The 16,824-nt window shown below is 37.0% G+C and overlaps 1 protein-coding gene and 1 long non-coding RNA gene across 2 annotated transcripts in view; one reads left to right on the forward strand and one right to left on the reverse strand.

The window, feature by feature from the left end:
* The window catches only part of LOC306990362, an 83,594-nt gene that overhangs the window by 59,617 nt on the left and 7,153 nt on the right, over nucleotides 1–16,824 (reverse strand). The gene's annotated exons all lie outside the window — the stretch shown is intronic.
* cdk18 (cyclin dependent kinase 18) overlaps nucleotides 1–16,824 on the forward strand; it is a 49,910-nt gene that overhangs the window by 26,838 nt on the left and 6,248 nt on the right. The window contains exons 3-11 of the mRNA XM_079597123.1: nucleotides 5,562–5,689; nucleotides 7,530–7,655; nucleotides 8,880–8,936; nucleotides 10,383–10,497; nucleotides 11,793–11,887; nucleotides 12,093–12,155; nucleotides 13,117–13,240; nucleotides 13,444–13,564; nucleotides 15,596–15,693. Coding sequence (XP_079453249.1) covers nucleotides 5,562–5,689; nucleotides 7,530–7,655; nucleotides 8,880–8,936; nucleotides 10,383–10,497; nucleotides 11,793–11,887; nucleotides 12,093–12,155; nucleotides 13,117–13,240; nucleotides 13,444–13,564; nucleotides 15,596–15,693 — 927 coding nt within the window. The remainder of the gene's footprint in view (nucleotides 1–5,561; nucleotides 5,690–7,529; nucleotides 7,656–8,879; nucleotides 8,937–10,382; nucleotides 10,498–11,792; nucleotides 11,888–12,092; nucleotides 12,156–13,116; nucleotides 13,241–13,443; nucleotides 13,565–15,595; nucleotides 15,694–16,824) is intronic.

A 16,824-nucleotide genomic window follows, 5' to 3' on the forward strand; every position in this document is an offset into this window, starting at 1 on the left:
GTATGCCATTTGTATCATGAACTACATTTTAAATCATCGGAGTCTGAAGCCATATGATAGATTTATGCAGGAAACAAACAGACATGCCAAAGAAGATTTTCACAGAATAATCTCAAATCTGTTTCTCACACAAAGCAATCATATGACTTCAGAAGGCTTGAAATATAGCGCAAGAGTCATATTGAGTCATATAATGATAGTTTATGGTGCTTTATTGGAGTTTGAGCTCCTCGTTCTCCTAATTACATGCAAGTCGACTCGGCAGGACTTTCTGCTTCCACAAAAGAAAGTCCACCCTACAGGTTTGGGACGACATAAGAATGAGTAAATGATGACAGAATTTTCATTTTCTTGCTGAACTATTCCTTTAAACTTCGTTCTCTTGATGTTTACTGAAATGCAACACCAACCAGCCCTCCAACGCTCCTCTCTTTACTTGTTTTTCTCACTTTGTCTGTTTTTAAATTAGCATATGTGGGCTAGGAGTATTTACCTGCATCCTAACAAATCAAGGATAGCAAAACATTTACCCGTCTGTTTTCGGCAAAAACTGTCCCCCGCTGCATTCCTAGGCCAGGTGTGAACATAAAATGTAATTAAATCAATATGAGAATGATGGAGGAAGCACGAGAGAGAACAAACATCTAAGGCTGTGTGGGGGACCTGGTATTGAATTTCAGATCTGCTGAAAAGCAGGATGTGATATAAATATTGATGAATCAGATGGCTACCTGAGAGACAGAATAGCTATCTCTTGTTATCCGGATCCGACGTTGCCTTTGTTAACAGTCTGCGTCACCATAGCAACAAGCAATTAAATGGCAGCATGCATTTAAACATCAGAGACAAGTTGAGATTCATGCTGCCGAACAATAGAGGAGGGGGAAAAAAAACGCTGGCTGCGTGTGATTGCTAGGGGAATCGAAAAAACATTTCAGTGAGAGAGAAAAGTTGCGAGGAACCACTATATGGAGGGTAGACAAAGAGTGTAAATGCTGACATGCGCTCTATGTCTCAAATTATATAAGAGCTTGAAGCCTAGTTCACTAAAATGCACATCTAACACGTATATTATATAACAGTGACCTTTTTTTCCATTCATTTTCTCCATAGGCATTTCAAAAACATCTCCTGTAAAGCCTTGAACGAATCACCCAGCTCAGAAATGAATCACAGCATTCCAACAATTGATTTCAAGCTAAAAATTCTATGAAAAATATGATAAAAAAGACAAATTCACAAACTTATTTGCAGATTTCAGTTTTTCCGCATTAAAATAGATACAGTAGGAATAGAAAGGTGTAGCATAATTATTACACTATTACAGTTTTATACAACACACACATAAACATACATACTGTATACATATACATGCATACATGCGAAATGCATTATGGGAGCATGCAGTCATTGCTGAGTAACAAATAGTTATATGATTGGTCGATATCTCATTAGTATTATAGTTCTTCAGAGTTAATTTGGTTATTAAACATGCTTTTATGAAGTTGAAATACCACTTAAGTTGATTACCACTTAAACTCAGAGCTCATGGCAAGTCATTTTCACTAAAAAACTAATTCTGTTTGAAGAAAATAAAATGGGATTTTAACTTCAAGATCCCCACTGCACTCAGTACTCAAAAATATAAAGCAGATATATGATTGGTTGAGGTCTTTGGCGTCCTCCAATCAGAAATCCCGCTACCGAGGGTACATTAGGAAACATCTACATAAATGCCTCTCTAGGAGCCATGCATCAATGTGTCAATGTGTTGAGCGGCGCTGACACTGAGAAAATGAAAAACCTTCAGGGTTCGCTCTACAGTTATAATCCTATTACTAATGATCTTCCATTGAAAAAACAAATTACCCAAGTATGATAGTCTTTGAATATGCTAGCGTTAAGCCACGCTTATTACCTGAAACATCAAATATCGCTGGACGGAATCGGTGATTCATCCTTCAATTCGGCGTGTTAATGGGGATACTCGGGTTTGCCAAATAAAGAACAGAACGGGCTGAAGCGTCAGTCTCATCATTATTCTGGAAGAGGGAGGGGGCGAGACGGGGCTTTTGATCACCCAGCAAGGCCTACTCCTGCTTTCAAGGCTGTCATTGACATAAAGGAGCATTAGTGATCTTTTGTGCACCTAGAAAGGGTTTTAAAAAGATAAAGAGAAGAGGCATGAAAGACTACAAAACAAACGAAACTGAGTAAAAAGAAGAATAGGGGGATCTGTCAGTTATTCTCTTTATTTATACTAAAGTGACTGTTTAGCTGTTTCATGTACTGACATCTTATCCTTCACCGGTATAATGATTAGGCTATTATTAGTCATGTCAGGGGTTTTCTTGAACCAATGAGAATGCCAATAAGATATGATGATCTCCTTCCAAAAACATGTTTTCATATATACAGACTTATTTGAGTGTGAAAATTTAATGGCATATTTTAAGCAAATATTCATTGCTTACTCTTAAAAAATATTGTTTATATTATCTGATTGTATAACACATAAAGGTGAGTAACTAATAATAAACATATATACCAGAAAACTATGAAGATTTTTGTCAGTGTATAAGTGGTGAGGATTTTCATGACACCAGTAAGTGGCAAGTGACCGACTTGAGTGAGTCACTGTACTGATTTGATCAAAACAAGAATTCATTGTATCGTTCACTCAACCAATTCTTTAAAAAAAGCGGATTCATTCATTGTTCATTCGAGTCACTGAATCATTTTTGTCAATAGATTCATTTGACAACATTGATTCATTCAGGAACAAAGCCAGCAACTAACTAACTAACTATAAACTGTGTAATGTATATATATATATATATATATATATATATATATATATATATATATATAAGGCATTTTATGATGTTTAATACTACACTTGTAAGGGTTACTTACTTACACCTCAAAATATCGACTTTATTAATAACGAAATGTGACCATCTGTCTCAGTCTTTTTTTTAATTCCCGTCTATGACCTTAGAGTCATGTCTGTCCCTCCATCCGCACAATTGGATCGTTCTCACCCTCATGCAGCTTTGATGATTTTCAAAGCTTCACATCTCTCCTCCTGAGTACGACAGTACAGAAACCAGTGACTGTGCGTGGTGACAGTCCGGGATAGCGAGTCGATGCAGGTGGTCATCCTTACCTTTCATCATGTCGCTGTTAGCCCGAGCAGAGAGGTACAGTGAGAGTGTGATGTTGGGGGTCAGTTTGTGTGTCAGCCTAGATCAGATGAGATGGGCTTTGATGTTCGGTGGGAACCCGAGTCATTCAACCAGCTCAGATCCAATTTCTGACCCTGTCCTCGGCACACGCACTGGGGTCAAGACTCAAATACCCCTCCGGCCTGTCAGGTGGGAGGGATTCTGATCCCTGCACAAACTCGGGACAACACCAAATGCCAAGTAAGATTAGAGCCGTCAATATTAACCTGGGCGCACCACAATGAATTCAAATGTTGTATTAGGCGGGAGACTGCAGGGTCCGATTCGCTCTTTGATATAGCTGGATATTGAATTTGATTCACAAGCTTCTGATTCAATTCAAATCAATTCTCGATTCAATATCAATTCATTTGGATATTAACCTGGCAATTGCCCCTAGGTTTCAGGATACTGATCAGGGTTGTATATTGACCCAGTGTTTTGTGTTGAGTACTGTTTATTGAGTAATTTTTAGACATGTATAGAGCACTTTGGCCAACTTGTGTTGTGTTTAAATGTCCTTAACAAATAAATGTTGATTGATTGATTGATTGATTGATTGATTGATTGATTGATTGATTGATTGATTGATTGATTGATTGATTGGATATATATCAGGTACAGTACTTGTTTTCATTGCAGATTCACAGTTTCATTAAAGAAATTTTTATTTTTCAGAATAGTATTTCATATGTTAGGCTTTACAGGGTTAATGAGCATTAAAAACAGCATTTGTTGTTTGAATTTAGAGAGAAAATTGACAGAATTTGAAAGGTGAGACTGTTTACGCATCAACTGAAAACAGCACAGAAAGCAGCAAGAGATTGATTTTAGGATTTAAGAATCCCAAATTAAAATGAAGATTGATTAATCAATATTGTCAACCCAGCCCAAATATTCAGGGTCATAACAGGGACTCCAAAACAAGCTGTCGCGATCATCTCAGATAGGATAAAAACAACCGTGGATAATGCGACCGCGTCGACCAGCCGTCTCCGCCAGATGTGGCATTTCGTGGCGTTCCCGCCTAAACGACTCCGATAAAGAGTTCACTTGTGCAGTCCGGAGAGGATGAGACTTGCATAAATGAGAACGGATGAACCTGGCAGGCAATTCTCATTCAGCGATGGGCTCGAACCAATAATGAGGTGGATCTCAATTATGCCGGCACGGCGCTGTGAAATGGACCGGGGTCTCCCACCCTGACGCCTCCGGAGGCCCTTCAAGCCCCCTCGTCCAAATTGAACTGATGGAGCAGAAAAGCCATTTTGATTTTCGTTCTCACCTCCGAAAACACGGTTTGGCAGTGATAATGCCAGCCTGCCGTGGGCATCTGCCGTGCGCTTGCGAAGGGGGTCGTTGGGTCCCTATCGGACGTGCCGTATAGGGGCGTAATTGGATTTGTGCTGACAGTCTGTTGACACAGACATTATTAATTGGGGTGGCTGGATTGACACGCACTTAGATAGCCACATCATAAATGCATGAAACTCAGCGCGATAATTGCGATCGCTCCACTAACTGCGGTGGGCTTGATTAATGATGCCGTCATCAGCATATGCCAAAGCTGACCTCACGGTTATTGAGTTAGCGGGCTAATCAGAGAAGAGGTGGGACGTCTATGGCTCATTCGCACTCAAAAGCAGCACGAGAGATTGTTGAGGCTCTTCAAACGACTCTTATGACCTATTGAATGCAACGGTTACCATTGAAGTTTCCGGATTAATAGAAGCAACAACCAAACAAAGCACAGCGGGGTTACCAAAACTATAGGCTTTGAGTACAGGGACAGGCTACAGAACTGGCTGAAAAAAAATAAAATAATAATCAATCACATTTACTGTATGTACCAAGGATTTTTTTTTTTTTTTTGGAGTGAATCTTTTCAACATGTTCAGAAGCGCTCACTTACAATCTCCTGCTTCTTCCATTCTTCCATAAAATGCACGTTTCCTCACCTATCACTCAATACCACCAGACACAAGAACACTGTCAAATACTTCTTATAAATATTAAATGAACTGAGACTACAGGACGGTTTCTGAATATCAGCTCCGTCTACTGATGTACAGTCAGACAGAAAATCCTTCATCATATTCGGTTTTTCTGTGACCACATACATGACCACATTCAATTGAGGAAATGATCTAAAATCCCAAACAATTTCTTAACCAAAAATACTAGCACAATTACTTAAAATAATAAATAAAATAATAATATTTTAAGCACAATTAAGTAAAAAAAGTTGTATGAATCAAAGGTATAGACATAGAACTATGGGTACAGTCATCTATATATATAAAGTAACTGTAAGGGTTTGAATGTGTCCTACAGGTGTGGTGCCCAACAGTCTGGGTCTACACAGTCTGCAACCCAGTCCAGTGGCTCCAGACAGCCAGGCTCAATCTCCCACCCAACTGCAGTACCGCAACAAAGTCCAGCACCGCCGATTCTCCATGGAGGTGAGTACTGTCTCATCTCATCCTTCTCCAGCTCTTTCCTTTGATGGAGACCCAGTGATCCTAACAGAACAACACAAGCTCTGCTTGTAATCTTGTCTGAGTCCTTAATAATATCCTTGCCAGAGGCACAAAAGCCTCGTTATCAAAAGCTTTGTTTCTCTGTAAGGTGACACCAGGTAAAGTAAAATAAAAAGAACTAAAGAGATGGCAAGTTTTTACAACTTTTGCATTCCCCATTTTGTGATGGAAATTATATGAATATATATGAAAAATATATTACAGCGCTTTAACGAACAAATGCAACGTTTCTCGGGGGAATGCAGTATGTTTCCAGTGCAGATGCAAAGTTTCTCGAGGGAACGCAATACTTTTGAGAGGAAATGCAAAGTTTCTCGGGAAAACGCAATACTTTTGAGAGGAAATGCAAAGTTTCTCAGGAAAACGCAATACTTTTGAGAGGAAATGCAAGGTTTCTCGGGAAAACGCAATACTTTTGAGAGAGAACGTACATTTTCTTGGGGAACGCAATCATTTTGCGAGAGAACGCAAAGTTTCTCGGGGAAACGCAATAAATTTAAGAGAGAACACAAAGTGTCTCGAGGGAACTCAATATTTTTGAGAGAAAATGCAAACGGTTTTGAAACATTGACATATAATTTTTTCTTCCCAACTAATTTTTTTTTCCCCCATCACCGCGTCCCCTTATGGGCTCCGAACAGTTTCTAAAATATATTTCTATAATGCTTTTCACAATACAAATTATTACAAATAAAAAAGCGAATTATTCAGTAACATTACTTATTTCATGCATATCTGTAAATGTAATTCTGTGCAAATTCAGTGACATAATGTCTCACAAATAATAGTGCTGCATTCTACCAGGTAGAAAAGTGGATTCAAAATAAACCATATGCCAACTGGATTGTCGAATGTCAAGAACAGAGTAATCAGAGTCTGCATAGGCTCCTGCCTTGATCATCTTCCTCGTTCTTCTCCTCCTCCACCATAATCATCCATGCGATTCTATATCGGGTGTACGAGAGAAAAGTCTCGGTTGGAGGCGCATGAGAAAGATGGAGTCCATCATTAAATGGAGTGGAAGTATTACCTGTAAGTTAGTCAAGAGCAACAAAAGACAGACTCTGCATTCGGAGTGTTCTTTGCCTCAGCTGTCAGCTTTCTTATTCACTGGCCATGAATCTACAGGGGGAAAATTGGAATGAATGCCCTCTCCCATTTTCAAATGCGACAGCTTCTTTCTGCTCTCGCGAACCTTTTATCTGCACCATGCACCCTTATTTTATTCCCACGGGCATGACGGGAGAGCGCCGAGGAGAAAGGGAGGACTTTTTATTCCCTGGTTTTATTGAGAATCACTCGCTAGTTTTATTGCACGGCCGTACAAACTCAGCCACAAGGCAGAGCAAGAGGATTCACAGGGAATGCTCTCATTTTTCAGAGCACATAAGATTCCCGTGCTATTTTTGGGCCTCGCCTAACCGTGCCGATGAATCGAGTTACGAACTAACTCCATCAGAGCTTCTTAAATGCGAGAAGATTGCTGGAGATACTTCATCTCGTTGTATGATACAATATTTTGTCCTATCCTGCCTCGGCGTATTGAGATCACGCCAGAATGCTTTATTGAGTGTGAGTCTTCACAAGTGACAGGTTCTCAGTGTCATGCCAAGTTCGCCTTGGTAAGAATAGTCAGCTCTGCCTATAGGCGTAGAGTTGTGTTGCGCAGTGGAGAAAGCTGTCATATTCACCTTGACTCGCTGTGCTTTATATGTGTGCAAGCTGAACGCTAATAGCTGACAGCTCTTTGATGTGTGTGCAGGATGTAACTAAGAGGATGTCTCTGCCCATGGATATTCGTCTCCCACCGGAGTTTCTGAAGAAGTTACAGATGGAAAGCACTCCACCATGCAAACCTCTCAGTCGCATGTCCAGAAGAGCCTCACTGGTTAGTAACCAAACTAAACTCACACAGATGATTCGTTAGAAATCAAACAAGGATATATCATAGTCTAAGTTAATGCTAATGTCTACAGACTAACCTAACCCTACTGATGCAATACAACTTTTTTTTATTTAAAATAGAATAGAAAGATGCAATTATTTTCTTGGAACAAAATAGCTACAGTAGCAAAGTAAACTTGTCTATTTACATATCTATAGGCAACATTTCTTTGGCATCATAGACATGCAAGAGCGTGTGGAGGGTTTTTGTCCGACAAAATCTCCAGCAACTGTTTTTTTGCAGATATTGCAATCCCATAATGCATAGCAGCATGTAAAAATGAGGTTAATGCCATGTATGTTCCCTAGGGGTGTTACAAATGTAATATAGTATATAGTAATAGTATAAAAAATATAGTAACGAAAAATATTCATGAGTCTGAAGCTGAAAATACAGAATTATTTTATATGAATATGCTTACACATGTTTAAAATAATCTAGGCCACTTTTTACTGGTAACATCAGACATTTGGCATTATCAGGCCCCACGAATAATCCCCCATTGCATTATTATACATTATATTCAACATTATATATAGTAGTTAATGTACTGACACTACAATTCTGTAAACTTGATTTTTTTTTTCACACAGTAATTTTTATTTTGAGTGAACTATCCACAATACATATTGTCACTATCCACAATACATACGTATTGCGATAAATTGTGACAATATATTGTTACATCCCTATTGATCACATTATATCTTACTGATCACTGAAAAGAAAGAAAATGGGATGTTTACATCCAGAACCTGACAGTTGCACTTTATACTGTGAAAAGTGCTATACAAATAAAACACCAGGTTTGATCACTTTCACTGCGTTGGTCTAGCATATCTGTCTACATTTATATCCTTGGCATGCCTCTCAGCTAAAAGCAAACCCCACTGATTTATAACACAACATAAGGCGCATTTACAGCAGAGCTGCAAGAACTGCTATAGCAAACATAACCGTAAACGAACCATAACAGAAGCCCTTGCACGCTCCACTCCACATTAAACAATCCTAGCATTCCTAATAATCACAAACATTTACAGTTCTAGCTCTTAAATACGCTCAATTGCACATGTCGACAAGATTGATTCCAAGATATAGCTCCCAAACAAATCATAACTGTTTGCAACAAACTTTTTGGTATCACAATCTTCTATTCTTTTCCAGTCGGACATTGGCTTTGGGAAATTGGAGACCTACGTGAAGTTGGGCAAACTAGGAGAGGTAAGATGTTTCCTCTTCCCCAGGTGAAGACAAAAGATTCTATAGACAAAAATAAGGAATGTAAAACAGTAGTCTTCAAAATGAAGAATCAAATGTGTTCATTACGAGATTCCCTCCAGGCGATTACAGTGAATATGAGTCGTGTTGAATTGTGGATTCTGATTTAATGGACTATTTTTTTTTTTCTGCCATGAAGAGACATCAGTCTCTAATATGCTTAAAGCTGTACCGCGACTAGCCCGTCAATTTTCCATTAAGTGCAACAAAGCATGCTCATTGCAAATTGTGAGAAATAATGTACTACATACAACCCTGAGGAATACCATATGTGAGGAAAAACCTGAATATTGGAAAAATACTGGACACAGACTGCAATGAATTCTCTTCAATAAAGAAACAAATAACGGTAAAGCAGGTTTATATTTTTGTATCAGCAAGTTATAAACTTTTTCATTAGCATCTAAAATGTCTTTTCAGCTCGGTGAATTTATAAGCCTGGAAAAGTCATGGATATTTAAAAAAAAAATCATAAAAAGTTATGGAAATTCATGTGATGTGGTTTTTCTCTAGTTATACTCAGATCTAACATATTCATCAGCTACAAATTGCTCTTTGTGAGTCTCAGTAATATCATATTTTAAAATCCTTATCGTATCATACTGTATGCATGTCATTTAGCAGACACTTTTACATAAATAAATTTGCGAGGATTATTATTAAGTCTTCCTATGTAAATGATGAAATATAGTTCATGGATCTACCCTAAGTAAGGTATGTTTTGAAACACCTACTATCATATCTTTTTTTGAAAGATATTAATACTTTTTTCAGCAAGGATGCATTATACATGTTTATACTGCCACTTTTGCTCAATTTAATGTTACAAAAGATTTCTATTCTAAGAAATGCTGTTCTTTTGAACTTTCTATTCAGAGAATCTTGATTTTTTTTTTTTTATCGGTTTCAACAAAACTAAGCAAAGTCTCTAACCAAACTAGATCAAGAGTCGATAGAGTCGACTGTCGAGGTCCAATAGATGGCAGGTCTGATATGGTTTCAGAGAGCATAAATAAAAATGTTGAATGCAAAAAAGCAATGCAACTACTAAATATATATTTTTCTACTATGTTGTTGTTGACATCAATGATCATGTATCCAGTCAATCCTACAATATTTTCGAAATGGAGACATCTGGAAGGAAACCAAATGTAATTGGTCATATTGTTGGGTTTATGCAGTTTATGGTAATAATAATGCATGATAATGTTTGCTTTCAAGGACATTTCTATATGCTAGTATAAGTTAAATAATTTTGGTGCTATTTTTGTGGTGTTATAAATGAAAATCTGTCCTTAAGCAAAACCAGTTTAGAACCACTGATCTATTCTGCACCGCTCCCGTTTCCCAGAAGATTGACATGTTTTTTTCTTCCTGTCTGTCACACAGGGCACATACGCGACGGTATTCAAGGGTCGCAGCAAACTCACAGAAAACCTAGTGGCTCTGAAAGAGATTCGTCTCGAGCACGAAGAGGGCGCCCCGTGCACAGCCATACGGGAAGGTAGCGTCCTTCTCTCTCACAGTTGTTCAAAAGCCAGATTGTCACGAAGTGTATACATTCTAAACTAGCGAGCCACAGGCGTCTTCTTCACCCAGCCTGAATCACTCCATCTAAATGAGATGGAGTACGTGAGAGGGGTTGCTAATGGAAGATGAGGATATAAAGCAAGGCTGCCACCCAGTGGCTGCTACACACACATCTAATGCAGAGGGAACACACACACACACAGGCCCATGAGGAAACACAACACCATGATGCATTGCATTACAAAACATGTCACTGGAGGTCAGGGTTTGGCAAAATGCAGAAACCAATTATTTTATAGCTCTGGTATAAACTTTGTTTCAGGTCTAAGATTACTGCTCCATTTTCTCAGGACAAAAATCTGATAAGCAGGAGACAAATGTGTCCTAATCTTTGTTTTTACATTGCATTAGAAATAGGGGTCAATTAGAGCATTCTTAAAAATCCATAAAACCACTAATTAGTTAAGTAAAATAACAAATACCTTAATTAAGTTAAATATTAAGATATATAGATATCAAATATATGTATTTTATTAGTTCCAAGTCATTTAGTTGAATTAATGATTTGTGTGTATAACATACATATACACTCACACACACACACGCGCACACACACACACACACACACACACACACACACACACACACACACACACACACACACACACACACACACAGGATATCGTGCAAAAGTTCATTTATTTCAGTAATTCAACTTAAAAGGTGAAACTAATACATTATATAGACTCATTACATGCAAAGTGAGATATTTCAAGCCTTTATTTGTTATAATTTTGATGATTATGGCTTACAGCTATGAAAATATTTTCACAATATTCTAATTTTGAATTTGGGGTTTTCATAAACTGTAAACCATAATCATCAAAATTATAACAAATAAAGGCTTGAAATATCTCACTTTGCATGTATTGAGTCTATATAATATATTAGTTTCACCTTTTAAGTTGAATTACTGAAATAAATGAACTTTTGCACGGTATTCTAATTTTTCAAGTTTCACCTGTTTCTGTAAATAGCAAACATTTTGGATGTCAATAGATAATAATATGTTATTTTCCAGTATGAATTATTAAAAAAAGAAACAGCAGTCATCATCTTTCTTATTTGAATGAAAGTTCTGCATCCTGCTTGGCTTGATTTAAATTCAGGAACTGGATTAGCATTTCAATTTAATTCTGAATGTTGCACACCCTGCTGGAGGTTATTGTTGTAGCGGCTTATTGTCATATTCTTGTTGTGTTGCAACAGTGTCACTGCTGAAGAATCTGAAACACGCCAACATCGTAACACTCCATGACATCATCCATACAGACCAATGTCTCACCCTCGTCTTTGAGTATCTGGTAAGCCACGTCGCACAGCTTTTCTTTTCAATGTTGACAACAATAGCAGGCAAGCTCTTACCCCAGCCTTTTGTCAATCCCATGACGCTTTGTGATATTGGGTGGGGTGGTATTTGAAGTATTTCCCTCTTCACCTATTATAAAGTTAACAATCCCACAAAAGAGGCCAGGGCCGTTTTGACGTCATGAGCTACTGTCTTTGCAGGACAGTGACTTGAAGCAGTACCTCGACAACTGTGGAAACCTCATGAGCATGTACAACGTGAAGGTAACAGCTCTCAGACCATCGGAAAACAATCAACGAGCTTACCAATTAAAAGTCAATAGAGCGGTTTACATAGACAGCTAACTTCTAAGACAGCAAAATACCACAAGAGAGACGTGCCTCACAATTGATTCTGACATGTTAACAAGTTGCTAAGATAACAACAACAAGCAATTTGTCAATAGATTATGAGCAAAACACTGCTCGACAACATGATCACAGCCAATCAGAAGATATATTTAAATGTAGAGTTATAACGAGCAGGATTTTGCACCAATGAGATTTCACTGGGCGGGGCTACCAAACAGACCCAGAGACGCAACAGCGATATCAACAACATCTCATTTGTGACTTTTTCTTTTTTTATAGGGAAGACTTTGATGGAAATTAGAGCATTGGAAACCCATAATTGACTAATTAGTTTGTTTAAATGACTAATACGTCAATTTATTAAAGAAAATTAAATATAAATAAAGTATAGATCTCTAGGTGACATTTCAAACACTGATTAACGGCATCTAATGATTTGGAAATAGCCCATATGTTTTATGATAATGGACAAATTAAACTGAAAAAATAATTAATTATTAAAAACTACACTTACGGCAATAATAAACGTACCTAATTTGATAGCTAATAGCTTTTTGCATGTCACTTTATCAAGATGTGCCTGGATAAAATGCAGTGTCAGGCACAAATAAAATAAAATAAAAGTCTTTATACTAACTTCATCTATACTTGTCAGTATTGAATTAAAAAATATAGTTGAATTTTCTCTCGACGTCTGAAATTTTTGCAATGTATTCTGGGATTGCGTTATTTGCAGTTAATACATGTGATGTTGCCTTAAAAAAATGTGGTATCTTAGAAGGCAGCTGCCTACATTTTGGATGCATTAAAATGCAGTCTTTGTTGGTAGTTCCAAGTTTTAGAAGCACTAACATCCGCCTTTCTGTCCTTGTAGATATTTATGTTCCAGCTTCTTCGTGGTTTATCATATTGTCATCACAGGAAGATTCTCCACCGGGACCTGAAGCCTCAGAATCTGCTCATTAATGAAAAGGGAGAACTCAAACTGGCAGACTTTGGTGAGACTTTCTTACAAGACCTAAATATTCATAGATGCATTTACTTTGGTGTGCTACACAAAGAATATCTAGCTTGTTTTTTTATAGCACATTACCCAGCAGCGGTCTCCCATGTGTCTCCCATCTTATATTGGCTCGGATTCTGGGTTTCCCAGCAACGTTTGTTCATCGCCTTAACTATCCGTCTTATCTTGCTTGTTAAGGTTTGGCCAGAGCAAAATCAGTCCCAACAAAAACCTATTCGAACGAGGTTGTGACCTTGTGGTATCGACCCCCTGATGTTCTACTGGGCTCCACGGAGTACTCCACACCGATAGACATGTGGTAAGACGTTTCTCACATCAACCGCTGCTAGAACACAGTGAACACAACCGTGCATAACAGTACAGTATGCCATCAGCCACAATGTGCTGCTAACATTATGAAAGCATGAAGCAAAACTATTGATACTGTTTATTATGAAAGCTTTTTTCTGCCACAGAGTGAAAAAAAAAAAAACTTTTTTTTCTCTTTTTCATCTCACATTGCGAGTTATGACTTTTTATCTCAGAATTGCGTGATATAAAGTCACAATTGCAGGTTATAAAGTCAGAATTATGAGATATAAACTCGCAATTGTGTTATGAAGTCAGAATGATGAGATATAAACTCTCTCTTTTTTTCTCAGAATTGCATTTTCATATCTCGCAATTCTTACTTTATAATATGCAATTGGGAGATATCAAGTTAGAATTGCATGATATAATGTCGCAATTGTGAGATATAAACTTCTGAGGTAAAAAAAAGTATTTCTTAGAATTGGACTGAGAAAATATGTCAGAATTGCTAGATATAAACTCGCAATTGCGAGAAAACAAGTTAGAACTCTGACTGTATAACACGCAATTGCGACTATTTCACGCAATTTTGACTTTATATCTCAGAATTGCGAGATATAAAGTAAGAATTGCGAGATATAAAATCAGAATTGCGTGAAATAAAGTCTCAATTGCGTGTTATAAAGTCAGAATTGTGAGATGTAAACTCACAATTGTGCGTTAAAAAGTCGCAATAATTTTTTTAAATGTTTTATTCTGTGACGGAAACAAGCTTCCACACACAATGCTCATAGACCAGAAAAAGCAAAAATAGGCTATAATCTATAACTCCTAAGAATAAAATAATAGTCATATCTAGAGCCCAGAATATCATGGAGTATATACTTTTGACTCAGTAACCAACATCACAGAAAGCACACACATTAATTTGCAAAAAGCACCACTCATTTTCACATATTTTCTCCAGCAAATGTAACCATTCGATTTATTAGTACTACTATAAAAATATCATACTTACTAGGTTTATATATGCATGACTGACAAATATGCATAACGCATGTAATCCAATGGATGGAACTTTTATAAGATATTAAAATACATAACTGTTAAATATAGGACTAAAATGTATTAAAAGTGGTTAATGAGACTATTATTTAGTGCTGTCAAATCAATTAATCGGCATTAATCACATCTAGCATTAAAGTTTGTAAATGTAATGTATATGTACAGTATATATCGTATATATATATGTACGATATATATATTTATAAACGATTATTCGATTTTTGTCCTGAGCACTAATATTACAAAGTGTTTTAGAGAAGATAGCTGGATCATAATTGCCATCAATGGAACTTTTTTGCTTTTTCAGCACTCAAACTATTTCATTTCTTCATCATCTAACGTAACATCATCTAAAAGAACTAAATGAATGGGTTCATGTAACCTTTTGCTTTTTTTTTCTTCTTCTGGGGTTTGGTGGAAATCCCATTTACGAACTTTATGAAATAATACATCAAACTACCTTTTGATCATGCCAAAGAGCTCTTGACTGTTGCTCAGTCCTCCAGAAGAAACATTAAGTTAGAAAATTGAATTCTGTCTTTCCTGACACAACCTTTTAACGTCACATGCGCACTCTGACACACGCTCCTCGGGCAACCTTGGATAGCTGACACGGACTCGGACACAAATGCTTTTTTAAAGCTAAGCCGTCCTGTTCGATAAAAAATCCCGTGTTGTTTAATCCTCAGGATTAGTCCAGTGGGCTAATCAATCCGAGCGTGACAGCAGCCACATGTGTCTTTCCCGTATCTCCACCTCACAGCTTTCCCGAGACAACCCTCCAGTCAAGCAGACGTCAAACTGTGATAGGAGAATACTCTCAGATAAAACATCTGTGACATATCTGATATATTCAAATGATGTCAGCAGGGTTCATTTAAAACATTTGACGTATAGAATAGCAGCACTGAAATTAAGAGAGATTTTATGATCATAACACACAGTACAATGATGGATGTCTCTGTATGACTAGGGGCGTGGGCTGCATCATGTACGAGATGTCGACGGGGCGTCCCATGTTTCCTGGGTCGACTGTCAAAGAGGAACTACACCTGGTATTTCGGCTCATGGGTAAGACAGACATTTCATCTAATTATAATTATGTATAAATGAACACCAAAAGGTGGCATTTATTGGTCATTTATGACACTTAAAACGCTTCATGTTGGTTGAAAATAGAGATTATAGTAGGGATGCACCGATATGAAAATTTTGGCCGATACAATAACCGATAATTCTTTACATTTAAAAGCCAATAACCGATATATTGGCTGAGAACTCGAAATTTGAGAGCCTGATTACAAAAACAAAAGTATCACCATTAAAAGCCATGTCCCAAGCACACAATTATAATGTTTTTCTCATTATATTTTTATGTAGACTTGCGCTTGTTGCACAAATGTTGCACTTAACTGCATTTTCCTTTTTGAGGAAAATGCAATCATATTTCAAGCAATTCAAAAGCATCATGGCGAACAGTGCGCATCTGAAGTGTCTCCGCTGAAGGAAACAATCCATTAATATATTGGCCAAATGTTCTTTTTGGACCAATAACATTAAAAATTAACATAATATCTGCCGATACCGATATGGTGGCCGATATATAGTGCATCCCTATTATATAGCCATATCTGGAGAATCATATGCACTGAAGGCGGTTTTAAATTTGGCAAAATTATTTATAGTTGAAATAGTTATACACTACCATTCAAAATTTGGTTGGTAAGGTGTTTTAAGTCTCTTATGCTGTTTTTATTTGATCAAAAATATAGTAAGAATAGTAATACTGCAAAATATTACTATAATTTTTAAAACAGTTTTGTTTTCTATTTGAATATATTGTAAAAGTGTAATTTATTCCTGTGATGCAAAGCTGAATTTTCAGCATCATTACTCCAGTCTTCAGTGTCACATGATCCTTCAGAAATTATTATGCTGGTTTTAAAGTGAAAGTTACTTTTGTTTTGATCAATTTATTGTGTCCTTAATTGGTGAATAAAAAACAAAAACAAAACAACTTTGGAAAAGTACGGTGTTTAATTAACACGAGCTTTAAATACTTCACTACTCTAATGTAGCCTGCCAGACTTTTGACTATTGGCATAAAAACAAAAAGTTTGCAAAGGTTTTTTATCAAGCATAAAACTGGTAATTTGTGCTAATTGCACAGAATTTGGTTTTATGTGAATCACTAAAAAATTA

The sequence above is a fragment of the Phoxinus phoxinus genome, assembly GCF_949152265.1.
Source record: "Phoxinus phoxinus genome assembly, chromosome: 22".
Taxonomy (NCBI): Eukaryota; Metazoa; Chordata; class Actinopteri; order Cypriniformes; family Leuciscidae; genus Phoxinus; species Phoxinus phoxinus.